Source organism: Jaculus jaculus, chromosome 19 (genome assembly GCF_020740685.1).
Source record: "Jaculus jaculus isolate mJacJac1 chromosome 19, mJacJac1.mat.Y.cur, whole genome shotgun sequence".
Classification (NCBI taxonomy): domain Eukaryota; kingdom Metazoa; phylum Chordata; class Mammalia; order Rodentia; family Dipodidae; genus Jaculus; species Jaculus jaculus.
In genome coordinates this window covers 54888633-54915262 of record NC_059120.1, presented here as the reverse complement: position 1 = coordinate 54915262, position 26630 = coordinate 54888633, and the positions used below count along the sequence as shown (strand labels likewise).

The 26630-nt window shown below is 46.9% G+C and overlaps 1 protein-coding gene across 1 annotated transcript; it reads right to left on the bottom strand.

Annotated features, from left to right (window-relative positions):
- Prune1 (prune exopolyphosphatase 1) lies at positions 1-25767 on the bottom strand. The gene is made up of 8 exons (XM_045138817.1): positions 25578-25767; positions 20350-20442; positions 16823-17025; positions 13030-13214; positions 11881-12039; positions 9927-10021; positions 5597-5755; positions 1-1769 (listed from the first exon to the last, which is right to left on the bottom strand). Exons 1-8 carry the CDS (start codon positions 25614-25616, stop codon positions 1341-1343), a joined length of 1362 nt encoding a protein of 453 aa, XP_044994752.1. The 5' UTR covers positions 25617-25767; the 3' UTR covers positions 1-1340.
- Positions 25768-26630: the final 863 nt, after the last annotated feature.

The following is a 26630-nucleotide window of genomic DNA, read 5'->3' as shown; positions in this document are numbered from 1 at the left end:
TCAAACAGGAAAAATGTATTTAATACCTTTAACAAAAATGCAAAACAAAGTACCAAAGTTACAAAACATAAAGTCCTTTGGTTCAGTGATCACACCACTACTTTTACGTTCCAAACGAATGGCTACAGACATCATACCCTTCAAAGTGACATCAGACTGTTCCCCTCACACTGGAAGATTTCAATGCCAAAACTACCGCGTACCCCACTGAAATTGTTGGCACCTTATATAGGGTGAGAATGTGGGAACAAGTTGGTCTAAAGAAAAACAGAGACTACACATGCAGAAGCAGTCTGTAGGAAGGAGCTCTCTGCTGGTCGCTCTGGTGTGAATGTCAGCCCTGTACATGCTACATAGGGTCCGGTCTCGTAGTACTGGGCGATTCACAGCCCTGAGCACTCAGACCGAACACAAAGAAACACAGAGAGGCAGAGGAGAGAAAGGATGGCAGTAAGTGGCAGATCCCAGAGTACCAGGGAATATCTAGTACCAACCCTGCTTTACAGATGGGGAAATCAAGAGTTAGAATGCCATTCTTTCTTTCAACATAAACCAAAACAGAGAGATGAACAAGAAATCGCCAGACTCGCAAAGGCAGAGGGCACATCCAGGCTCATCCCGGTCCTGTCACCTTGGCAAAAGGGCCCGTGAAGTCTTCCGGGGTGCCTCCTGAACCCTCAAGGAAGGACCAGAGGTCTCAAGTGCCCCTGAAGTCTTCAGGCTTCCTGTGGCTCTGGGACAGAAGGAGTCAAAGAAACAGGGAGCCAGGCTATCTGATCAAGACAGAAGATAGCCAGGTGTGGTCGCACGTGCCTGAAATCGCAATACTCAGGAGGATCAGGACTTCAAGGCCAGCCGCGGCCACAGAGTGCCTTTGAGGCCAGCATGGGCTGCACAAGACTCTGTAGCCAAGGAGGGATGAATTCATGGAGCCACGCAGGGAACGCTCAGCTCCATGACAGAAACCAGAAACGGACTCTGTTTATGATCTTTACTGAGGACACAGAAGGGGTCTACATTCTTACCCTCCCCCTCGGCTGGGATGGTGGGACTATCCCACTCTATCCTTGGCAAGTGAAACTGAGGAAAATCAGTGCAGATTTAAATAATTATATTAAATAATGAAACTTGTCTGAATGTACAGACTGGAGAGACGGCAGAAAGCCATTCTTACAGCAACTGCTTTCCTCCCCTTCCTCTCCTCCCAGTTTATTGAGAACAGTACACCACAACCCGAGCAATGGAGAGACAACTGCTGAAAGGGTCACACATCTCAAAACATGCACTTGAGGTGACAGAAGCCACCTGCCCCGCCCCGCCCCTCCCTCCCGGTCCAAGGGTCACTTATTGGAGGCAGAGGACTTGGTCGACTGGGACAGTGAGATCTGAGTACACTTCTCGAAGACGGCCTCCGCTGAGAGCTTGGGCAGCCCCTGATCCAGAGGACACTCGTCCACCAGGCTGTTCATGGGCGTGGGGGGCAGGGGAGGGTCCTCTTCATCTTGGATCAGTCCAGAAATCATAGAATTACCTGCCCGGTCCAATTCCTTGTCTGCCTGTTCCCTGGACACACCCACTGTCTCAGGCTGCCCTGGAGAACCCTTTGTGGAGTCAAAGTAGGATGACAGCGATTCCTGCAGGACAGGCAGAAGTTTCTTTCGGGAGACTTGGGTATTGCCTTGAAGATAGGCTTGGAGGTTAGGGATGCTGCTTGCGACAGGGCTCAGCTTCAGCGGTGGGGAATGGGAGTGTTCCAGGGCTCCACAGATCTATAAAAGGGACATGAGAACAGGAATGTCATGCGATAAGGTTAAGTCTTGCAGACTTCACTTTATTTATTTATTTATTCATTTCAGAGTGACAGACAGAAAGAGGCAGATAGAGAGAGAGTGGGCGTGCCAGGGCCTCCAGCCACTGCAGATGAACTCCAGATGCGTGCGCCCCCTTGTGCATCTGGCGAACGTGGGTCCTGGAGAATCGAGCCTTGAACTGGGGTCCTTAGGCTTCACAGGCAAGCGCTTAACCGGTAAGCCATCTCTCCAGCCCCAGACTTCACTTTTACTGTCTGTAACAGTAAAAGTCTTACTATAGCCATAGCTGTCCAGAACTCACTAAGTTGTCTGGACTGGCCTTGTACTTGCTATGATCCTCCTGCCTCAGATTCCTGTGTGCTGTGATTACAGTGTGAGTCACCAAGCCTGGTTGGAAAAATTCTCCATTGAGACCATGCATTTTGTTGTCTAAGGAGACTGGGCTGGAGAAATGGTTTAGCGGTTAAGGTGCTTGCCTACAAAGCCAAACGACCCAGGTTCAATTGCCTAGTACCTACATAAAGCCAGATGTAGAAGGTGGCACAAGTATCTGGAGTTCATCTGCAGCAGCTGAAGGCCTTGGTGAGCCCATTCTCTATCTGCCTCTTTCTCTCTCTCTCAAATAAATAAATAAAATATATTAAAAATAAGGAGAGGGGCTGGAGAGATGGCTTAGTGGTTAAGGCGCTTGCTTGCAAAGCCAAAGAACCTTGGTTCAATTCACCAGGACCCATGTAAGCCAGATGCACAAAAGTGGTACATGCATCTAAAGTTCATTTGCAGTCGCTGGAGGCCCTGATGTGCCCATTGTCTCTCTCTCTCTGCCTCTTTCATGCTCTCAAACAAATAAATAAAAATAAAATATTTTTTTAAAAAAATAAGGAGAGCTATGTGTGGTGGCGCACGCCTTTAATCGCCGCACTCGGGAGGCAGAGGTAGGAGGATCACTGTGAGTTCAAGGCTAACGCCCTGAGACTACATAGTGAATTCCAGGTCAGCCTGGGCTAGAATGAAACCCTACCTTGAAAAACCAAACCAAAAAAAAAAGAGGAGATTGTCTGGGGCAATGTAGCACGGATGATGGCGAGTCTGAGCTCGAAAGAACCCGGGGTCCCCAGCTCCTGATCTACTACTGTTCCAAGTGTGCATACACGCTCAAGGACTGGAACTCTCTTTGGCCACGATGGGATTAGCCAGGTAGAGTTCAGGGGAAGGACTAGGGTATAGAATGAACAGAGCAGCATGATGGTGGGCGAGAGCTCAAGCATGCTGCCCGGCTTGGCTGTTCACAGACATCTCATTTAATCTCCATTAGATTGGTCACTGCTGTACTCGCTTACTGGCAGGGAAACTGAGGCTTCTTTAGGTTAGGAAGCAAAACTGACACTTGAGACCAACAGTAAAGCCACTGTTCTAAATCCATGTATCACACTGTCCCGAAGACAGGAGGAAGCGAGATGCGGGGGACCCAGAAGGAACCCCATTTCCTACCACAGTGGGCGCTCAGGCGGTTCTAGTCCCATCAGACGTCCGCACTGCTTCACAACAGCGAGACAGGAGGCTAGATTCTGAAAGGTGGAAGGGCACTTCTTTTTCTTTCATTTGTTCTTTTTTTTTTTCTGTGTGTGAGGTAGGGTCTCACACTGGCCCAGGCTGACCTGGAATTCACTTTGTTGTCTCAGGGTGGCCTCGAACTCATGGCGATCCTCTTGCCTTTGTCTCCCGAGCGCTGGGATTAAAGGCGTGCACCGCCACGTGCATGCTCTGCTCATTCGTTCTTTTTTTAAAATATATTTTTTATTTATTTGCATTGTTTGTGTTCTGTATATGGATGCACCAGGGTCTCTTGCTATTCTAAGAGAATACCAGACCCATGTGCTACTTTTTGCTTCTGGATTTACATGGACACTGGGGAATTGAACCCTGGGCCCTCAGGCTTTGCAAGCAAGTGCCTTTAGCCACTAAACCATCTCCCCAGCCCAGTAGGGTACTTCTTATAGCAAAACCACCTTTCGTCCACAACCGGGTTGGTAAGAGCCACCATGTTCTTTCTCACTTTATGACCAGTAATGAACTTTACGTTATGTGAATGATGACATTAGACTAACCAGTAGGTACTATTATTACGTCATTTGCAGACTAGAAATTATTTGATTTGCTTTGCTCAAAGGGCAAGTGAGCAGCAAATTGGGGCAGTAAAAGCATGTCTACCCAATTATAAAACTTAGTTATTTCCATAGCACCAATCTTAAACACCCTTATATTGAATAAAAGAATTCACGTGCTTCCTGGAGAGAGGAGGAAGAGAAGGACCCAGGATTTCCCACTATCCATGTAAGCCAGATACACAAGGGGGCTCACGTATCTGGAGTTTGTTTGCAGTGGCTAGAGGCCTTGGCACACTCACTTTCTCTCTCTCAAATAAACAAATGAATAAATATTTATTCATATTTTTTAATTTTAAGAGACCGAGAGACTTCCAGGCGTGGTGGCGCATGCCTTTAATCCCAGCACTCAGGAGGCAGAAATAGGAGGATTGCCATGAGTGCGAGGCCACCCTGAGACTACTGAGTGAACTCCAGGTCAGTCTGGACTAGAGTGACACCCTACCTCGAAAATCCAAAAAAAAAAAGCGGGGGGGGGGGGGGGAAGGCTGGGTGTGGTGGCACATGCCTTTAATCCCAGCACTCGGGAGGCAGAAGTAGGAGGATTGCCATGAGTTTGAGGTCATCCTGAGACAACATAATGAATTCCAGGTCAGCCTGAGCTAGAGTGAGACTCTACCTCAAAAAACAAAAACAAACAACAAACACCAAAAAAAAAAAAAAAAAAAAAGGGGGGGGGGGAGAGGAGCTGGAGAGATGGATTAGTGGTTAAAGTAATTGTGTGCAAAGCCAAAGGACCTCAGTTCGATTTCCCAGGACCTACATAAGCCAGATGCACAAGGTGGAATGCATCTGGAGTTCATTTGCAGTGGCTGGTGGCCCTGGTATGACCATTCTCTCACTCTCTCTCCCTACCTCCCTCTTTCTCTCTATCAAATAAATAAATAAAAACAGCGTGGCAGCACATGCCTTTAATCCCAGCAGAGGTAGGAGGATTGCCATGAGTTTGAGGTCACCCTGAGACTACATAGTGAATTCCAGGTCAGCCTGGGCCAGAGTGAGACCCTACCTTGAAAAAACAAAACAAATAAATAAATAAATAAATAAATAAAAACAAAAATATTTAGGGCTGGGGGAAATGGATCAGTGGTTAAGGCACTTGCTTGCAAAGTCCGCTGGTCTAGATTTGGCCCAGGTTCGAAACCCCAGTACCCACATAAAGCCAGATGTACAAAGTGATACATGTATCTGGAGTTGTAAAGGCTGGAGGCCCTGGTGTGCCCATTCTCCTTCTCTTTCTTGCTCTTCTCTCTCTCCCTCGCCTTCTCTCCCTCTCTGAACAAACTGACTAAATATTAAAAATTATCATTTTAAAAAAGGGGCTGGGGGAGATAGTTTAGTGGTTAAAGACACTTGCTTGCAAAGCCTGATAGCCCAGGTTCAAGTCCCCAGTACCCTCATAAAGCCAGATATACAAAGTGGTGCGTGCATATGGAGTTTGTTGGCAGGGAAAGGCCTGATGCACTTATCCAACTCTCTATTTTAAATAAATAAATAAAACTTTAAAAAACACACCACCCTTCAGTATGAAGACATGACTCAAGGCAAGGTCTTGCAGCACACAGCTGTAGACACAGAGCTACACAAGCAAGCAGGTGGCCCGTCAGGCTGCAGACTCACTGTCTTTCGGAGCGCCACATGAGGACAGAAAACAGCCAACTGCCGCACCGGTTCATTGTGAGTGTTGAAGAAGATTGTCATGGCAACCAGGGCGTCGTAGCTGTGAGTCTGGCAGAAAGTACTGAGATCAGCAAGGAGGTTCGACCGTTGCAGAAAAGCCTACAAGGGAAGAAACGGGGTGTGATGAGGGCTACAACTTGGACCTTCCTTGTCACCACCAACAAAAAATGCTTATAAGGCTGGGAATGGGGCGCATGACTTTAATCCACACTGGTTCTTTTTTTTTGGTTTTCCAGGGTAGGGTCTCACTCTAGCTCAGGCTGATTCACTCTGCATTCTTAGGGTGGCCTCAAACTTGCGGTGATCTGATCCTCCTACCTCTGCCTCCCAAGTGCTGGGATTAAAGGTGTGCGCCACCACGGCCGGACCTAATCCACACTTTTAATTCTAGCATTGAGAAGACAGAGGTGGAAGGATTACCTGGAGTTCGAGGCCTCCCTGAGACTACATAGTGAATTCCAGGCCAGCCTGGGCTAGAGTGAGACCCTACCTTGAAAAACCAAAACCAAAACCCCAAAACAAATTCTTAGAAAGGGTTTCTCTGCATGGTAACTAGTATGCTCTTAAACAGCAAAGTCGTGTTTACTGTGTTATAAAAATGCTAGGAGGCCAGGTGATAGAATGGTGAAGAATGTGAACTTTGTTTTTTGTTTTTTTGAGGTAGGGTCTCACTGTAGCCCAGGCTGGCCTGGAATTCACTGTGTAGTCTCAGGGTGGCCTTGAACTCACAGTGATCCTCCTGCCTCTGCCTCCCGAGTGCTGGGATTACAGGTGTGTGACACCAAGCCTGGAAGAAAATGGGCTTTGGATTAAGGCAGAATTGTTTGAAAAATCAGCTGTATACATTACCCATATATGACCTAAGTTTCCTCATGAATAAAATAAATAGCCCACACTTAACCAAACAATTGTTAAGAAATAAAACATGATCTCAGCACTCAGGAGGCAAAGGTAGGAGGATCGCTGTGAGTTTGAGGCCACCCTGAGACCACATAGTGAATTCCAGGTCAGCCTGGGCTAGAGTGAGACCCTGCCTTGAAAAACAAAAACAAAAGGAGAATTAGAACATGAAGGGCTGGAAAGATCATTTGCCTGTGAAGCCTAAGGACCCATGTCTGACTCTCCAGGTCCCACATAAGCCAGACACAAGGTGGCGCAATGCACAAGGCCACACATGTGCACTAGGTGGCAAATGAATCTGGAGTTCAATTATAGTGGCTGGAGACACCAGCATACCAATTTCTCTTACACACACACACACAACACACACACACACTCACTCTCTCTGTCTCTCTCTCTCATTCTTGCTCCCTTGGATGGAAAAAAAAAAGAAAAGGCCAGTCTGTTGGGCTTGCATCCAAAAAAAAAAAAATTAAAACATAAATGGTGGGCTGGAGAGATGGCTTCTCGGTTAAGGCGCTTGCCTATTTATTAATTGCTATTATTGCTATTTATCAATAAATAAAAATAAATCAGAAAAAAAAAAAAAGAAAGGAAACGAGAGGTAATCCCAGCACTTGCGAGGAACGCAAAGCCAGGTGGAGCTATGTGAGACCTTATCAGTGGACAAAAGCACGCCTCTACCAACATGAGCACATGAGTTCGGATTCACAAAACCCACATAAAATAAAAAGATGGTTGCCATAGTTCTGCAATCTAAGAAATCAGGACAGAAGACTCCATTAAAAGCTCACAGGTGGGCTAAAGAGATGGCTCAGGTGCTTGACTGTGAAGCCTAAGGACCTAGGTTTGATTCCCCAGGACCCACTTAAGGCAGATGCACAAGGTGACACATGTGTCTGGAGTTCATTTGCAGTGGCTAGAGGCCCTAGTGTGCCCATTCGTTCATTCTCAATCTCTCTCAAATAAATAAATAATTTTTTTTTTTTTTTTTGGTTTTTCAAGGTAGGGTCTCGCTATATCCCAGGCTGACCTGGAATTCACTTTGGAGTCTCAGGGTGGCCTCGAGCTTTTGGCGATCCTCCTACCTCTGCCTCTGGAGTGCTGGGATTAAAGGTGTACAACACCATGCTCAGTTATTTTTCTTAAAGATTTTATATTTATTTATTGGAGATGGAGAGAGAGGGAGAGACAGAGTGAGAATGAACACACCAGGGCCTCTAGCCACTGAAAATGAGCTCCAGATGCATGTGACATTGTGTGCATCTGGCTTATGTGGGACCTGGAGAATTGAACCTGGGTCCTTAGGCTTTGTAGGCATGCACCTTAACTTCTAAGCCACCTCTCCAGACGCCCCCCCTTTTTTTAATCTTACAGGCCAGCTAGCCTGGTGAACGGAGTGAGAGACCCTGCCTCAAACAGGGTAAAAGGTGAGGTCTGACACCTCCTCATGGGAGCTGTGTCATGCACACGGTGGCACGTACACACACACACACACACACACACGCACACACACATACACACACACACGCATCCTGCTGTTTGAGTTGCTGATACTTGTATACTCAAGATCACAAACAAACAAGCAAGTAAGCAAGTCTGCAGCCAGGCTTGGTGCCTCAGGCCTGTGTTCCTAGTACTTGGAAGGCAGAGGCAGAAAGACTACTTGGAGTTCAAGGCTGGTCTGGCCTGGGAGTGAGATGCTCTCTCAAAAACCACGCCCATACCTGGCACAGGTCATTGGTTGGTGGGAACGTTAAAGGCAGAGAAACTAGTACCCAAGCCACTGCAGTGGCTCAGTGAGAGATGAGGGTTCACTGTGGGGGTCACAGAGGAAATAGAGACAAACAGCTACCAAGATATTTGGGATGCAGTAAGCACTTCCCTTAATATTTATACCCTTATATTAATGCTACTCTCACTTTGGGTAGAGAATCTTCTCTTTTCAGATGGCAGTGACCTTGGGATGACTCAGAACGTATCATAGTGCTGGAAAGAAGTGACTGGAGTACTAAGTAACATCTTGATCACACCTTCCAAAGCTCAGGGTCTAATGCGGAAGAGGTGGCAGAAAGAATGTAAGAGCCAAAGGAAGGGTAGAGCTCCTTACAACGTGCTCCTCCAGACATAAAATGGCCTGCATATCCATGACCTCATAGTGCCTGACACCACTTACACAAGACCATCATAAGAGGAGGAAAAGATCATGACATCAAAATAAAAGAGAGACTGATTGAGATGGGGAAGGGATATGATGGAGAATGGAATTTCAAAGGGGAAAGTGGGGGGGGGGGAAGGAGGGTATTACCATGGTTTGTTTTTTTTTTTTTTGAGGTAGGGTCTCACTCTGGCTCAGGCTGACCTGGAATTCACTATGTAGTCTCAGGGTGGCCTTGAACTCTTGGCGATCCTCCTACCTCTGCCTCCCGAGTGCTGGGATTAAAGGTGTGCGCCACCACGCCCGGCTTCCATGGGGTATTTTTTATAATCATGGAAAATGTTAATAAAAATTGAGAAAAAAAAAAACCCAAAAGATATTTGGGATGGACAATGGAAGCCTCAACTTTGGCCAGGCAGGCCAAATGACTGAACGAGTTCAATAGTGGCATGTCTGCTCTGGGGGAAACCAACTGTTCTCTAATTGGACTAAAGGCCTGCTCTGTGAGAGGGAATACATGCCTGGTACTGAAAACATTATGAGAAGCCTATGCCATGGGAGGTCATGAGCTTTAGGGGTATAAAGTATGCTCTTGACTGGATAAATGCATATGTTACTCTAACCAAATTTCCCTGAAAGCACTACACTTAATGTTCATACTCATATATTTAATGTTACTCTCACTTTTGGTTAGAGAAGCTCCTCTTTTCAGATGGTGATGACCACTGGGATGACCCAAAGGCAACACAGTGCTGAGAAGGGACAGCGGAGTGTCCAGCACAGAAACATCTCACACCCTCCAAGGCTCAGGGTCCATTGCGGAAGAGGTGGTGGAAAGAATGTAAGAGCCAAAGGAAGGGTTCCTCTCCTTACATACAACTGTGCGGACAGAAATTGGCCTCGATACCCAAGACCTCACAGTGCCTAGCAATACCTACACAAGACCCTCTTAACAGGAGAAAAAGATGATAACACCAAATTAAAAGAGAAACTAATAGGGAGGGAGGGGATATGATGGAGAGCAGAGCTATGAAGGGGAAAGCAGGGGAGGGGAGGGAAATACCATGGTTTGTTGTCTATAAGTATAGAAGTTGTCAATGAAAAATATATGTATATAAATAAATAAATATATCTGAGAGGCGAGCCAGGAATGAGGGCAAGGTTACAACTAAAGGCCCTCCCTTTCCACACTCATCCACAGCCGGATCTTACCTCCAAGTCCATGTATATTGCACTGACGGCCACCTTGGTGCCTTGTCTATAGATGGTCTTCTGATCCTTTCTCAGCATTTGCTCGGTGGTCAGTCCTAGACAGGCATCAATGGGGAACACAGCATCCCAACACCAGGAAGGTAAGGAAAAGAAAAGGAAACACAGTGTTGTTTGTTTGTTTTTTGGGAGCAAAAAATACCAAAAACTGAAGATTACAGAATGAATGAACTAATTGGGTCACAAGGCTACATGGTTACCTTTCTGGTCAGTCCTTCTCCATACACACCTTTATTTCTTCCAAACCCAGCACCAAGTGCAGTCTGGCAAGCACTCTACACTGAGCTATGTCTTCAGCCCTGAATTCCCACCCATCCCCTTATTTATTTATTTATTTTGGTTTTTCAAGGTAGGGTCTCACTCTAGCTCAGGCTGACCTGGAATTCACAATGTAATCTCAGGGTGGCCTTGAACTCACAGTGATCCTCCTACCTCTACCTCCCAGTGCTGGGATTAATTAAAGGCATGTGCCACCACACCCTGCTGATGTTTTTATTTTATTTTTAGTGTTTTATTTATTTATTTTGTCCCCTTTTTTCTAGCTCAGGCTCACCTGGAATTCACTCTGTAGTCTCAGACTGGCTTCAAACTCACAGCAATCCTCCTGCCTCTGCCTCCCGAGTGCTAGGATTAAAAGTGTGTACCACAACACCTGGCTAATTTCCCCCCTTTTTTGTATGCTTTTATCTCTGTCTTGAAACAGGGGCTCATGTATCCCAGCTTTGAATTCAATGCATAGCCAAGGATGACCTTGAATTTATGATTTTCTCGCTTCTCCCTCCGAAGGTTAGGATTGCAGGTACGCACCACCACTCATAGTTTATGTGGTGCTAGGGACTGAATCCAGGGCTTTCTGTAGGTTCAGCAAGCATCCCACCACCTGAGCTACATCCTGAGCCCTACGCTTTTTCCAGCTGGAAGATTTTGGTGGAATATAAGTTGTTTGAAATTCCTGGGTCTGTGTATGTTGTACGTGTGGTACAATGGTGTGGTATTATACCCACCCTCAGGAGTCAGGAATGAGTCATCCAGTAAAGGACTGGATCAGGACTGGTGAGATAGCTTAGCGGTTAAGGCATTTGTTTGCAAAGCCTACAGGCCCGGGTTCAATTCCCAGGCCACTTGTAACCCTGATGCAAAAAGTAACATAAGCATCAGGTGTTTTTTGCAGTGGCAAGAGGCTCTGGTGCGTGTGCACATCTGTATGCACACATAAATTTTAAAATATTTATTTGAGGGCTGGAGAGATGGCTTAGCGGTTAAGCACTTGCCTGTGAAGCCTAAGGACCCTGGTTCGAGGCTCGGTTCCCCAGGTCCCACGTTAGCCAGATGCACAAGGGGGCGCATGCGTCTGGAGTTCGTTTGCAGAGGCTGGAAGCCCTGGCGCGCCCATTCTCTCTCTCTCCCTCTATCTGTCTTTCTCTCTGTGTCTGTTGCTCTCAAATAAATAAATAAAAATTAAAAAAAAAATTTATTTGACAGAGAAAGAGGGAGAGGGAGAGAGAGAGAATGGGCCTCTAGCCACTGCAAATGAACTCCAGATGCGTGTGCCCCCTTGTGCTAATGTGGGTCCTGGGTAATCGAACCCGGGTCCTTTGGCTTTACAGGCAAACACCTTAACCGCTAAGCCATCCCATTTATATATATATATATATATATATATCTTATTATTTAGCCAAGTATGGTGGCGCACACCCTTAATTCCAGTACTTAGGAGGCAGAGGTAGGAGGATCACTGTAAGTTTGAGGCCAGCCTGAGACTACATAATGAATTCCAGGCCAGCCTAGGCTAGAGTGAGACCCTACCTGGAAAACCAAAAAACAGATATAGTTAACAAAGTTTGCCCACCTGCTTTCCCATACGGCAGGGCAGAGAATTCAGTGTTACGGTGCATACCTGAGACATCAAACTTTGCCTTTTGTAGCGAATCAAAGATGTCACTTCTCTTGGGCAGGTTTGGGAAGAGGGCCTCAAGTTTCTCCACATATTTGTTGTCTTTTGGAGTTGCCTTTCCAATCTTTGGGTCCATGTTTACACAGTCCAGGATGATGGTTCCTAGGAAGAAGGAAGACGCAGAGCTGTGATCCTGAGTGGACATTCTACTCACAACCACTAGGACACACATAACCTGCAGACGAACCAGATGGGATCCAGACACTTCAGGGCAAGCTCACTGGAAACAAAATGAGAAACAGGAACTAACTACGTCAACAGTAAAATGTAGACAGGGACACGGGGTAGAGGTAGAAAGATTTGACAGCCTCATCAGAAGGAGGACATCTCTTCAGACAGATTCTATCACACAACCTTGATGCTGGAAGAGATAGCCTAGCCTAGTGTCTGTCTGTCTGTCTCTCGTTCCACTCTCAAAATTGGAAAAAGTGAAAAGAAAGGTTAGGAGACTTGCTCAGGGACACAGAACTATTTCCTGGTAGCACTGATATCAAAATCTGCTTCCTAGACTGGCCGTGGTGGCGCACACCTTTAATCCCAGCACTCAGGAGGCAGAGATAGGAGGATCATATTGAGTGTGAGGCCACCCTGAGACTACAGAGTGAATTGCAAGTCAGCCTGGGCTGGAGTGAGACCCTACCTCAGGAAAAGAAAACAAAGAAATAAACAAACAAACAAAATCTGCTTCCTGGTTTTTTGATACTCTTCCATTAAACAATACCCTGGATTTCCTTTCCACTTCAACAAAAGACTCACAGGCAGTTAAACAAATGCCTAATTAATTATTCCCCCAAATAACCCTGCTCTTTGTTTGTTTGTTTATTTTGTTTTTTGCCAGGTGAGGGTCTCACTCTATCCCAGGCTGACGTGGAATGCACCCTGTAGTCTCAGTGTGGCCCTGAGCTCCCTGTGATCCTTCTAGAGCGCTGGGATTAAAGGTGCGCGACACCAGGCCCGGATAACCCTGCTCTTTGGTATGAGCTCAATGGCTTTGGGAATACGCAGGCTAGCAGAGTATAGATGTTTCCATGTCCCTTCTTTGGGATGGCAGTAGGGAAGCCAATCAGACCCCAGCCCCAAAGCCACCCTTACCATGCAGAAGGGCTGCAGTTTGCCTGTCCAAGATCTCTGGCGCCCCCTGCAGGATTCTCTCAGTCACCAGGGTTGCACAGGACCCAACCAGCTCAACTGAAACATGGCACGGGGGACAGCATTTCTGCTCAATGGGTCGATGGTCCAGCACCTCTACTACCGCCTCCTCCAGAGCTGCGTCACTTCTGTGAGGGGGAGGATAGCAGAGAAGAGAAAGACAGACAGATAGGGGTACTCCAGCTGCGTTTCGCCAACCCACTTTCTGCTCCCTGCCAATAAGGCGCAGGGGCAGAGCTTGGCGTGGTGGCGGACTCCTTTGGTCCCAGGTGAGCCTGGCCTAGAGTGAGACCCTGCCGGCGTGGGAGAGGAGCAGCGCAGAAGGCAGGTCTGTGGTCACCCAGCCTTCCTCATGTCCAGCCTTTTACTCCTGGCCTGGTGCTTGCGTAGTTGATGTGAATTCTGCACGCATCTGCTAGAAATGTCTCCTTTCCACATTCATTGTCCCTGGGGGTTAACTTTCAGGATCTGGAGAGATGGCTCAGGGGTTCAATGGTCACGTTTCCAACCGACTTCTTTGATATTCAACATCTCAGCCTTGAACAAGGGGGCACACGCGTCTGGAATTGGTTCACAGCGGCTGGAGGCCCTGGTGTGCCCATTCTCCCTCTCTGCCTTTCTCTCTCAAAATAAATAAAAAAATGAGTGAATGAATTCATTTTAAAAATTCATTGTGTAAGCCAGGCATGGTGGCCCATGCCTTTAATCCAGCACTTGGGAGGCTGAGGTAGGAGCATCGCCTTGAGTTTGAGGCCATCCTGAGACTCCATAGCGAATTCCAGGTCAGCCTGGGCTAGAACAAGACCTGACCCACCTTGAAAAAGAAAAAACAAATTCCCTGTGTAATAGAAACTTCCTGGATCCATTTCTCTTTGGATACCTATGTTGGTTCTATGAATCAGATGTAGTAAATACTGATGTGTGGCTGACGCGGTGCTACTTGGAATCTTTGGGCAAACACCCAGAACGGTACGGCTGAGTCAGAGGGTTGGTGTATTTTTAGCTTTCTGAGGACCCTTCACACTGATTTCCACAGTGGCGGCACCAGTTGGCATTCCTACAAGTGTGTGTGAATGTTCCCTCTTGTCTGTGGCCTCACCACCGTTTGCTGTTGTCTTTATGACAACCATTCTGCTGGGGTGAGATGGAATCTCAATATGGTGCTTTTTAAAATTTTTAGTGTATATGTGTTCAGATGTGTGTGGGAGTGCATGTGTGTGTGCATGTGCACGTGTGTGTGTGCAGCCAGAGGTCAACAATGGTGTCTTCCTTCATCACTCTGGGTTAAGGGGTCTTTCTTTTTGTTTTTTGGTTTCTCGAGGTAGGGTCTCGCTCTAGCCCAGGTTTACCTGGAATTCACTATGTTTCTTATTTTATTTATTTGTTTTTATTAGAGACAGAGAGCGAGAGAAAGAGAATGCACACACAAGGGCCTCTGGCCGCTGCGAATGACCTCCAGATACACGTGCCATCTTGTGCATCTGGCTTACATGGAAACTGGAGAATCGAACCTGGATCCTTAGGGTTCTCAGGCAAGCGCCTTAACCACTAAGCCATCTCTCCATCCCTTTATTTTCATTTATTTGAGAGAGCAAGAGAGAAAGGCAGAGAGAGAGAGAGAGAGGGAGGGAGGGAGAGAGAGAGGAAGAGAATGGGCACGCCAGGACCTCTAGTCACAGCAAACAAAGTCCAGACACATGTACCACCTGTCTATCTGGCTTATGTGGATTCTGACAAGTTAAACCTAGGTCCTTAGGCAAGCGCTTTAACTGCCAACACATCTATCCAGCCCAGAATCATTTGTGGTTTTTTGTTTGTTTGTTTGTTTTTTTGTTTTTTCGAGGTAGGGTCACACTCCAGCTCAGGCTGTCCTGGAATTCATTCTGTAGTCTCAGGGTGGTCTTGAACTCACAGAGATCCTCCTACCTCTGCCTCCTGAGTGCTGGGATTAAAGGCATGTGCCGCCATGCCTGGCCAGAATCATGTTATTTGTGTTTTTTTTTTTTGTCCTTTTTTTTTGAGATAGGGTCTCACTCTAGCCCAGGCTGACCTGAAATTCACTATGTAGTCTCACAGGGTGGCCTTAAACGAATGGTGATCCTCCTACCTCTGCCTCCCAAGTGCTAGGATTAAAGTTATGGACCACCACGGCTGGCCAGAATCATGCTTTTTAATTCAATGTCTAGCCCTTATCATTCAAAGTTATTATTCAAACATATGTATTAATTCATGACATTTTGTTTATTTTTTCTTGTTTTTTGGGGGGGTTGGTAGGATCTCACTATAGCCCAAGCTGGCCTGGAACTCACTCTGTAGTCCTAGACAGGCTTTGAAATCACAGCAATCTTCCTACCTCTGCCTCAGGAGTGCTGAGATTAAGGACATGTGCCACCACACCCACCTCATTAAACATTCTTTTCTTAAAAATACATTTTATTCATTTAGTTGAGTGACAGAAGGAGAGAGAGAGAGAGAGAGAGAGAGAGAGAGAGAGAGAGAGAGAGAGAGAGAATGGGCATGGCAGGGCCACCAGCCACTTCAAACCAACTCCTGATGCCACTTTGTGTAACTGGTTTTCATGGGTCCTGGGGAGACAAACCGGGGTCCTTTGGCTTTGCAGGCAAGCGCCATAACCGCTAAGCCATCTCTCCAGCCCTCGTTAAACATTCTTTTTTTTTTTTTTTGGTTTTTCGTTCGAGGTAGGGTCTCACTCTGGCTCAGGCTGACCTGGAATTTACTATGTAATCTCAGGGTGGCCTCGAACTCTTGGCGATCCTCCTGCCTCTGCCTCCCGAGTGCTGGGATTAAAGGCGTGCGCCACCACGCCCGGCTCGTTAAACATTCTTAAACTCGCCCTTTCATTCCCTGCTTGAGAGTTTATCTAGTCACTCACGTGGCCCTACTACTGGAACCGGATACTCTGCAGGAGGGCTGCTCTGCCTTGATTTTCACGCTTCTCCCATTACTGCGTGGATATATAGGTATCTGGGGTTATTTTGCTGATGGCATGTTGACAGCTGCATTCTTTCAGTTGAAGTACTTGCAATATTGAAGTGGGACTAGATTGTGGTAAAGTCGGGGGGCATAGTTCAAAATTTAAACCCCTGCCAGATGTGGTGGTGCACATCTTTAATCCCAGCACTCGGGAGGCAGAGGTAGGAGGATGGTGGTGAGTTCCAGGCCACCCTGAGACTATATGGTGGATTCTAGGTCAGCCTGGGCTAGAGCGAGACCCTACCTTGAAAAACAAACCAACAAAAAAGTTAACCCTCAGTCTAGGTGCTTACAACTGGCACAACCCTTATATTACTCTCACAGTAAAACATTAACTGCAGAGGCTAGGGAGATAGCTCAGAGGTTAAAGGCACTTGCTTGCAAAACCCGCTGGTCTGCCTTCAATGCCCTAGCCACTCCCGTAAAGCCAGATGGGCAGTTGTTTGCAATAGCAAGAGGCCCTGGCATACACACATGCAAAAATAAATTATTATTATTATTATTATTATTATTATTATTTTGGTTTTCCTGAGGTAGGGCCTCACTCTAGCCCAGGCTGACATGGAATTCACTATGTAGTCTCTGGGTGACCTCAAATTCATGGCAATCCTCCTACCTCTGCCTCCTGAGTGCTGGGATTAAAGGTGTGAGCCACCACACCCGGCTCTCTTCTTCGCTTGTTGACACGTTTATTAATCTAACATGATATTGAGAAGTCATCATGTAATTTCCATCTACTTACTTGGGTAAGACGTGGTGGTCCACAAGGAGAAGGGTGAGCCGGCCAGCCCTATGCAGTGCACGGAGGTCAATCTCGTCCCGAAAAACCAACAGAGACTCTGAAATATGAACCCTCTGGAGGAAGAGGACGTTGTCACCACGCAGAGGGAACTCGGAACGTTTTATATTCAAGACTGGAATAAAGATTTCCTCTGCTTCGGTTGTCTAGGTAGCAAATTGAAGAGAAAATATGGCTTAGCAGTTAAGGCACATGTCTGTGAAACCTAAGGACCCAGGTTCAATTCTCCAGGTCCCATTTAAGCCAGATGCACACGGTGGCACATGCATCTGGAGTTCGCTTGCAGTGGCCAGAGGCCCTGGTGTGCCCATCCCCCCACTGCATCTCTAAAAAAAATAAAAAATAAAAATAAAAATCTTTAAAAAAAATAAAGACCAGTTGCCAGACATGGTGGCACACACCTTTAATCCCAGCATTTGGGAGACAGAGGTAGAAGGATCACTGTGAGTTCGTGACCACCCTGAGACTACATAGTGAATTCCAGGTCAGCCTAGGCTAAAGCTAGACCCCACCTCAAAAAACCAAAGGCGGGGGGGGGGGGGGGTGGGCGTGGTGGCGCACGCCGTTAATCTCAGCACTCAGGAGGCAGAGGTAGAAGGAGTGCTGTGAGTTCGAGGCCACCCTGAGACTCCATAGTGAATTCCAGGTCAGCCTGGGCCAGAGCCAGACCCCACCTCACAACACCAAAGAAGGGAAAAAAAAAGACCAAAGCAGTTCATTCAGTCAGCGTGCTTGCTGCAAACACGAGGGCCTGAGGCCACTTCAGTTCAATTCCCCAGGTTCCACATAAACAGATGGGTATAGCAACATACGACCGGACCCCAGCGGGGAGCAGAGACCGGAGTATCCCTGGTGGTGACAAAAACAGAAGCTCCATGTTCAGAGAAAGACTCCATCCAGCTCAAGAAAAAACACAGATGAACAAGAGAAAGGACATCTGATGTCCTCCTCTGGCCTCTGCACACACACGTGTATACCACACACATAACACACCACAATACTAGACATGCAAAGTAAAAACATGATCTGAGGTAAATTACCACTTTATTTATTCTTTATTCATTTTCTCAACATCTGGCAGTAGCCCACGCTGACTTGGAATTCACTATGTAGCTCCAAGTTGGCCTGGAACTCACCAGTAATCCTCTTACCTGTGCCTCCTGATTAAAGCCAATGGGCCACCACACCCGGCTAAATTACCACTTTCTCAAAGCCGGTATAAAAATAGCCCTGTCAATCAAACCCAGGACTTTAAAAAAACTAATTTATTTTATTTTATTTATTTATTTGACAGAGAAAGGTAGAAAGAGAGAATGGGCACGCCAAGGCCTCCAGCCACTGCAAATGAACTCAACACATGCGCCCCTTTATTCATCTGGCTAATGTGGGTCCTGGGAAATCGAACCTGGGTCCTTTGGCTTTGCAGGCAAATGCCTTAACCATGAAGCCATCTCTCCAGCCCCAACCCAGGACTTTATACACGCTAAACACACTGACCCAAACCCTTAAATTCCAAGAGGATGGCTTGAGCCCTCCCATTTCTTAGCAATGATATGAAAGCCAACAAGATAACTTCTAGAATAAAAATGGTTCTATGGGGCATGGTGGAATACACCTTTAATCCAGCACTCAGGAGGTAGAGGCAGGATCAACAAAAATTCAAGCCCAGTCTGAGACTACAGGTCTCAGGGCTAGAATGAAACTCCAACTCAAAACAAACAGGGCTGGAGAAATGCCTTGATGGTTAAGGCGCTTGCCTGCAAAGTCTACGGATCCAAGTTTAATTCTCCAGGTCCCACGTAAGGCAGATGCACAGGTGGCACATGCAACTGGAGTTCATTTGCAGCGGCTGGAGGCTCTGGTGCACCCATTCTCTCCCTATCTGTATCTCTCTTTCTGTTTCTTCTCTCTCACTCTCTAAATCAATTTTTAAAAAAAGAAAAGAAAAACCAAACAAAAGACATAGTTATAGATGCACAGTGACAGAGAAGGGGCTACTGATCCTTAAGCGCTAACCTGGGCTGGGCTAAGGAGGTAGCTGTTCCTACAGAGCTTATCTAGTGTGTACAAAGCCCTGAGTTCAATTCTCAGCACAGCATAAACTGAGTGTGGTCTATTCACCTGTGGTACCAGGTAAAGAAAGGATGGTAAGAAGATCAAGGCCATCCTTGGATATACAGTGAGTTTGGGTCAGCCTTGGCTACATGAGACTCCAACTCAAAAAGGAGAGTGGGGACTGGAGAGATGACTCAGCAGTTAAGCAGCCAGTCTGCAAAGCTTGAGGGCCCACGTTTGATTCCCCAGGACCCACATAAAGCTCAGGGGCGCATGGGCGCACTGGAGTTCATTTGCAGTGGCTAGAGGCCCTGACATGCCCATTCTTTCTCTCTCTCTGCTTGCAAAATAAATAAATAAAAATAACAAAAAAAAAATTTAATGGGGGGGTTTGGTGGTTTGACTAGAATAGATGGCCCCCAATATATTCAGTTTTTTATTGTTTATAGTTTGCACCTGTAGCCACATGGCTGGAGGCAGTGTCACTGGGTGATCTTAAGGTGTGGTGGTGGGTTTCAGATTTCAATCTAAAGATATGCAAAGTGGGCTGGAGAGATGGCTTAGCGGTTAAGCGCTTGCCTGTGAAGCCTAGGGACCCCGGTTCGAGGCTCGGTTCCCCAGATCCCACGTTAGCCAGATGCACAAGGGGGCGCACGCGTCTGGAGTTTGTTTGCAGAGGCTGGAAGCCCTGGCGCGCCCATTCTCTCTCTCCCCCTCTATCTGTCTTTCTCTCTGTGTCTGTCGCTCTCAAATAAAAAAATAAAATAAAATAAATAAGATATGCAAAGTGTGCCTAGCTGGAGTTCTTGACGTGTGCTGTGGCTTTTGACCTTTAGGCTTGTACTTCTCTCTCTCTGCTTGGTCCTGTGAAGGCAGGCCAGCTTCTTCTGCCATTATGGAACTTCCTCTGGATATGTAGGCTTCAATAAATATCCCTTCCTCCATAACTGTGTCTGGTCTGGAAGTTCATCTCAGCGAACCTGAAGCTGTCTGCTACAGGGGGGGCATAAGTGGAAAGATGACTCAGTGACTAAGGGCACTTGGCATGCAATGTTTGCTGGCCTGGATTCAATTTCCAAGTCCCCCACGTAAACCAGATGCAAAAAGTGCAAAGAACTGCTGGCCGTGGATCGGTCCCCCAGTACCTGTGTAAAGCCACATGTACAAAGTGGCACATGTGTCTGGATTTCATTTGCAATGGCAAGAGGCTTTGGTGTGTCCATTCTCTCTCAAGTAACTAACTAAATAAATTTAGAAAAAGTCTTATATAGCCCAGGTTGACCCTGATCCTCCTGCCTAAACCTCGCAAGTGCTAGACACTATTGGCATGTGTCTTCATGGCCAACTGATGCATGACAGAGCGGGGTCTTGAATGCTGATCAGCTCATTCGGAATGACTGCCCCTTCAGACTCACCTTTGTCAGGTAAAAAGCCAGGGCAAGAGCAGACACCATGGAGTCCAAGTCACAGGCTTCATTTCCCAGTACAACATGGAGAGACCTGGACTCCTGAAGAGGAAGAAACTTGTAAGAACACCTCTATCCAAGCCTGGGAGATGGCTCAGCAGTTAAAGGCACTTGCTTGCAAAGCCTAACAGCCTAGATTCAATTCTCCAGAACCTAGATAAAGCCAGATGCACAAAGTAGCACATGTATCTGGAGTTTACTTTTCTCTCTCTCCCCTGTTTTTCCTCTCTGCTTGCAAATGAATAAATAAAATTTGTTTTAAAAATAATACTTCTCAAAAGTGGTTAAAAAGGAGACATAAAGGGAAGAGAAAGGAAGGGAGGAGGGTACTTAATAGGTTGATATTGTATATATGTAAGTACAATGATTGTTATGGAGAGATAATATGATGGCGAATGGAATTTCAAAGGAGAAAGTGTGTGGGGGGGAGGGAGGGAATTAACATGGGATTTTTTTATAATCATGGAAAATGCTAATAAAAATTAAAATTAAAATTAAAAAAAAAAGTGGACACTGCAAGCCTTATACCTGGCCAGCCAGGCCAAATGAGCCAACGGGTGCAATAGTGGCACATCTGTTATGGGGGAAACAAACTTCCCTCTAATTGGACTGGAGGCCCACTCCATGGGAGGGAATACATCCCTGATACTGAAAACTTAAAACAGGGGTAGTCATGAGCCCTAGGGGTGTAACATCTGCTGTTGTCTGGCTAAATGTATATACTATGCTTATCAAACTGCCTAGTAAGCACTTATGTTAATGTTCACACCCTTATATTAATGCTACTCTCACTTTTGGTAGATAATCTTCTCTTTTCAGATGGCAGTGACCTTGGGACGACTCAGAAGGTATCATGGTGATGGAAAGAAATGACTGCAGTGCTCAGTACTGTAATATCTCTATCACACCTTCCAAGGCTCAGGGTTTAATGTGGAAGAGGTGGCAGAAAGGATGTAAGAGCCAAAGGAAGGGTAGGATTCCATACAACATGCTCTCTCTAGACACAAAATGCCCTGGATATCCATGGCCTCACAGTACCTGACACTACCTGCATAAGACCATCATAAGAGGAAGAAAAGATGATGACATCAAAATAAAAGAGAGACTGATTGAGATGGGGAGGGGGTATGATGTAGAATGGAGTTTCAACGGGGAAAGTGGGGGGGGGGAGGGAGGGTATTACCATGGGGTATTTTTTATAATCATGGAAGTTGTTAATAAAAATTTGGAAGAAAAAAATATATAATACCTGCAGAATACTACTGAGATAACAAAAAAACAATAATAATACTTCTGCCAGGAGTGGTGGCACATGCCTTTAATTCCCAGCACTCGGGAGACAGAGGTAGGAGGATAACCTTGAGTTCAAGGCCACCCTGAGACTCCACAGTGAATTTCAGGTCAGCCTGAGCTCAAGTGAGACCCTACCTCGAAAAACCAAAAATTAATAAATAATACTTCTGAGCCGGGCATGGTGGCACATGCCTTTAATCCCAGCATATGGGAGGCAGAAATAGGACTGCCGTGAGTTCGAGGCCACCCTGAGACTACACAGTGATTCCAGGTTAGTCTGGGCTACAGCAAGACCCTACCTTGATAAACCATAATAATAATAATACTTCTATCTATCAGTCTGCTTTATACTGAAATACGGCTTCACACACATCTTCTTAGTGATCTTCATAAAGGAAGACGGTTAGACACCCTTCCATCACAGATGAGGCTACTGACAAAGGGACACAACTGAATGGTTTAGCTAAACTTTATTCCTCTGCATACACCCAGAAAACAGACTTTTTGGACCGGGCATGGTGGCACTACAGGAAGACCCTACCTTGAAAAACAAAAGAAAACAAGCATGGTGGCGCACGCATTTAATCCCAGCACACAGGAGGCAGAAGTAAGGAGGATTGCCATGAGTTCGAGGCCACCCTGAGACTACAGAGTGATTTCCAGGTCAGTGAGACCCTACCTCAAAAAAAGCAAAGCAAAACAAAACAAAACAAAAAAGTAAAAAAGAGCTGGGTATGGTGGCACACACCTTTAATCCCAGCATTTGGGAGGCAGAGGTAGGAGGATTGCCAAGAGTTCAAGGCCACCCTGAGACTATCTCGAGAGCGAAAATGGGCATGTTAGGGCCTCTAGCCACTGCAAACAAACTCCAGACACATGGGCTACCTTGTGCATCTGGCTCACGTGGGTACTGGGAAATCAAACCTGGGTCCTTTGGATTTGCAGGAACGTGCCTTAACCACTGAGCCATCTCTCCAGCCTCTGTTTTTTTGTTTGTTTGTTTGCTTACTTGTTTGTTTTTGAGGTAGATTTTCATTCTAGCCCAGGCTGACCTGGAACTCACAATGTAGTCTCAGGGTAGCCTGAACTCATGGTGATCCTCCTACCTCTACCTTCCAAGTGCTGGGAATAAAGGCGTGTGTCACCAGGCCTGGCAAAAAATTTTTTTTACCTGGGTGTGATGGTGCAGGCCTTTAATCTGGAGACAGAGGTACAAGTATTGCCATGAGTTCAAGGCCAGCCTGAAAATACATAGTGAATTCCAGGTCAGCCTGAGCTAGAGTGAGACCCTATTTCAAAACACCAAAAAAAAAAAAAAAAAAAAAAAATTCAGGCATGTGGGATGGAGAGATGGCTTGGGTGGCTAAGGCGCTTACCTGTGAAGCCTAAGGACACAGGTTAGACTCCCCAGAACCCATGTAAGCCAGACACACAAGCAGATGCGTGTGCACAATGTCACACAAGCACACAAGGTGGCAAATGCATCTGGAATTCAATTGCACTGGCTAGAGGCCCTTGTATACCAATTCTATCTCTTATTTTCTCTTTAATAAAAAAATAAAGACAATTTGAAGCAAACATTTTTTCTTTTAAATCCAGACAGAGGGCTGGAGAGATGGCTTAGTGGTTAAGGTGTTTGCCTGCAAAGTCAAAGGATCCCGTTTCGATTCTCCAGGACCCACATAAGCCAGATGCACAAGGGGGCACACGCACCTGGAGTTTGTTTGCAGCGGCTGGAAGCCCTGGCACACCCATTCTCTCTCTCTTTCTGTCTCCCTCGAATAAATAAATAAAGTAAAATAAAATACTTAAAAAAAATAAATCCAGACAGAGGGGCTGGATAGAAGGCTTAGCCGTTAAGGCATTTGCCTGCAAAGCCAGAGGACCCCAGGTTGATTCTCTCGGACCCATGTAAACCAGAGCACAAGGGGGCGCATATATCTGGCGTTTGCAGTGGCTGGAGGCCCTGGCCCACCCATTCTCTCCCTCTCTGGGCTTCTTTCTGTCTCAAATAAATAAAGAAAAAATAAAAATAAAAACTAGGCCCGGAAGGATGGCTTGAGGTTAAGGAGTTTCCATACGAAGCCAAAGGTCCCAGGTTCAATTTCCCAGGACCCAGATAAGCCAGATGCACAAGGTGGCATAGGCATCTGTTTTTGCCTCTCTTTCACCCTCCCAAAATAAATAAAATTATTAAAAAAAACAAACTAGGGCTGGAGAGATGGCTTAGCGGTTAAGCGCATGCCTGTGAAGCCTAAGGACCCCGGTTCGAGGCTCGGTTCCCCAGGTCCCACGTTAGCCAGATGCACAAGGGGGCGCACGCGTCTGGAGTTCGTTTGCAGTGGCTGGAAGCCCTGGCACGCCCATTCTCTCTCTCTCCCTCTATCTGTCTTTCTCTCTGTGTCTGTCGCTCTCAAATAAATAAATAAATAAATAAATAAATAAATTAAAAAAAAAAAAAACTAACTAAGCCTGGGCTAGAGTGAGACCCTGGCTTGAATAACAAAACAAACCAAAACAAAAATATAAAGACAAATTGTCATTGATCATTAAAACAACTTTCTCTATGTAAGTATGGTGGGTTTTCTCTTGGGCAGGGAGGGAGAAAGGGGGGTGTTAAGCGAGAACCTCACTCGGTAGCCTGCGCTGATGTGGACCTCCGAATTTAGCCCAGGCCGAACTCCTGAACCTCTTGCCCCAACCTGTCAAGTGCTGGGTTTGCAGGCATGTGGCACCACGCCCAGTTAAATGTTTTTCACAAAGAAAACGTTAACTGTTATCAAGAGTGAAAAACTCCATTCAGTTTACAAATACTCCCCTTTTCCCAGTAGCTGATTCTGCAACAGGAATTAATGAGGTGACTTTTAGGATGTATTAAAGAGCAGAATCTTTTTTTTCCCCCAGAGGAATTTGTAGAATTCAAGTTCTGTTTTATTTTTAGGGTCTTTTTTTTTTTCTTCTTTCTTTTCGTTCAAGATAGGATATTGGCTATGCAGCCTAGACTGGCTTGAAAGTAGGGATCCTTCTGTCTCTCCACCCAAGTGCTGGGTTTACAGGAATGTGGCCACCACGCCCAGCTAAGTTATTTTGAAGGAAGGGACATCTGTCCGGGTTTCTTCAGGGGCAGTGAAACTCAAAGTGGGAAGGCTAGGTGACCTGCAGCTTTTAGAAAGGAATTAGCAGCCCGACGCTGCATGACCCAACATGGCTGGGGTGAACTCCACTGGCTCAGAAAGCACTAAAAATAAAGCTACAAAGCATTCAGGAGTCGTGCTTCTGGTTTTGATTCCAAACACACTCCGCGCTTAGCCCTTGCCAAGGAGGGGAGCGTTTATTTTTTATTTATATAATTGGGGTGCAAGCAAAGCAATGTGGGTTGTGGGTCAACACACACGCCTGATGCGTGCTGGCGTCTGTGTGTTTGGCTTAAAAACATCTTTAACGTAGACCCCCGTGATCAAAACCCTGCCGTGCACAGGGAATAAAGCCGGGTGGGCCCAAGGTTCACCTGAAGGCTCAGAACTGAAAGAGGGGTGGGGTGCGGTGGGGAGCCGGGCGAACACCCGGGGTCGAGCTGGCAGCCCCAGAGCACAGGTCCCTCGGAGGGAACCGACTCCGGGCGACCGCAGAGACTCAAGCCGGGATACCGGCGTTGTGTCCCCGCCCACGGGCAGACCCCAGAGGTGCGGAAGCCGAGCCGCATCCATTCTCCCGCTCGCCCCAATCCTCATCGGAACCTCCCACCCCACCACCAAAAACTCGGTGACGACCCCTCCTCCCCGCCCGTCCGGACTCCCCAGACCCCACCTCTTCGTCCTTCCCGAACCCCCCCCCCCTCACCACCACCGGCTGCAGTCCCCCCGTCACCGTTCGCGCCCCCTTACCTGCAGAGCAGCTCGACAGTCCTTCAGGTAGTCCTCCATGATGAAGCCGCCCAGGGTGTCCCGTCGCCCCTCGTCCAGCAGAGGTTACTCAGACGAACGCCCCCACCCCCGCCCCGTCCAGGACTCCGGGGCTGGAGGCAAGAGTCAAGAGGCGGGACTCGAACCCGCCACACGAGGACTCGGCCTCCGATTTCCCCGCCCCCCCTTACACCCCCCCACCCACAGGAGGAAGTGCGTAATCTCGCGCTCGGGGAGGCTGAGGTTAACCCGCCCCCGGCGGCAGAGGTGTGGAGTGGTGCGCCCAAAGGCTCACGGGAGGTCCCCGTGTCGCGATGCCTTCTGGGAAATGTAGTCCAGAAGCTCCGAAATGGCCCCGATGATTTAGTGCAGAATTTTTTCTTTCTTTCTTTCTTTTTTTTTTTTTTTTGAGATAGTCTCCTGCAGCCCAGGCTGGCTTCGAACTTTCTATTCAGCAAAGGATACCTTGAACTTCTGTTCGTCCTGCCCTCCTTCCCCTTCCCCACCCCGCCCCCAGCGCTAAGATTACAACAAGCTGTTGATGAGCACAGAATTCTCTAATATCTATGACACACAAATGTTTATGTGTCACAATAACTTTTATGGCATCTGAACTTTCGCTCTTCGGTCGCGATAAGTATGGCATCGTTCCCTATATTACACCTAGCTTTTGGTTGCTATTAAATTAGTTCCCCCCCCCCCCCACCCAAGCAAGGTCTCACTCTAACCCAGGTTGACCTAGAACTCACTCAGTGGACCCAGGTTGGCCTCGAACTCAAGGTGATCCTTCTATTTATTTCAGCCTCACTAGTGTTTAGGATTAAAGACGAGCTCCACCAGGCATGTCTACGCACAGACCAGCCTCAAACTCACAATCCTGCCTCAGCCTTGACATTTTTTTTCATTTATTTTTATTTACTTATTTGAGAGCGACAGAGAGAAAGAGGCAGAGAGAGAGAGAGAGAGAGAGAGAGAGAGAGAGAGAGAGAGAGAGAGAAAGAAAGAGAACATGGACGCGCTGGGGCCTCCAGCCAC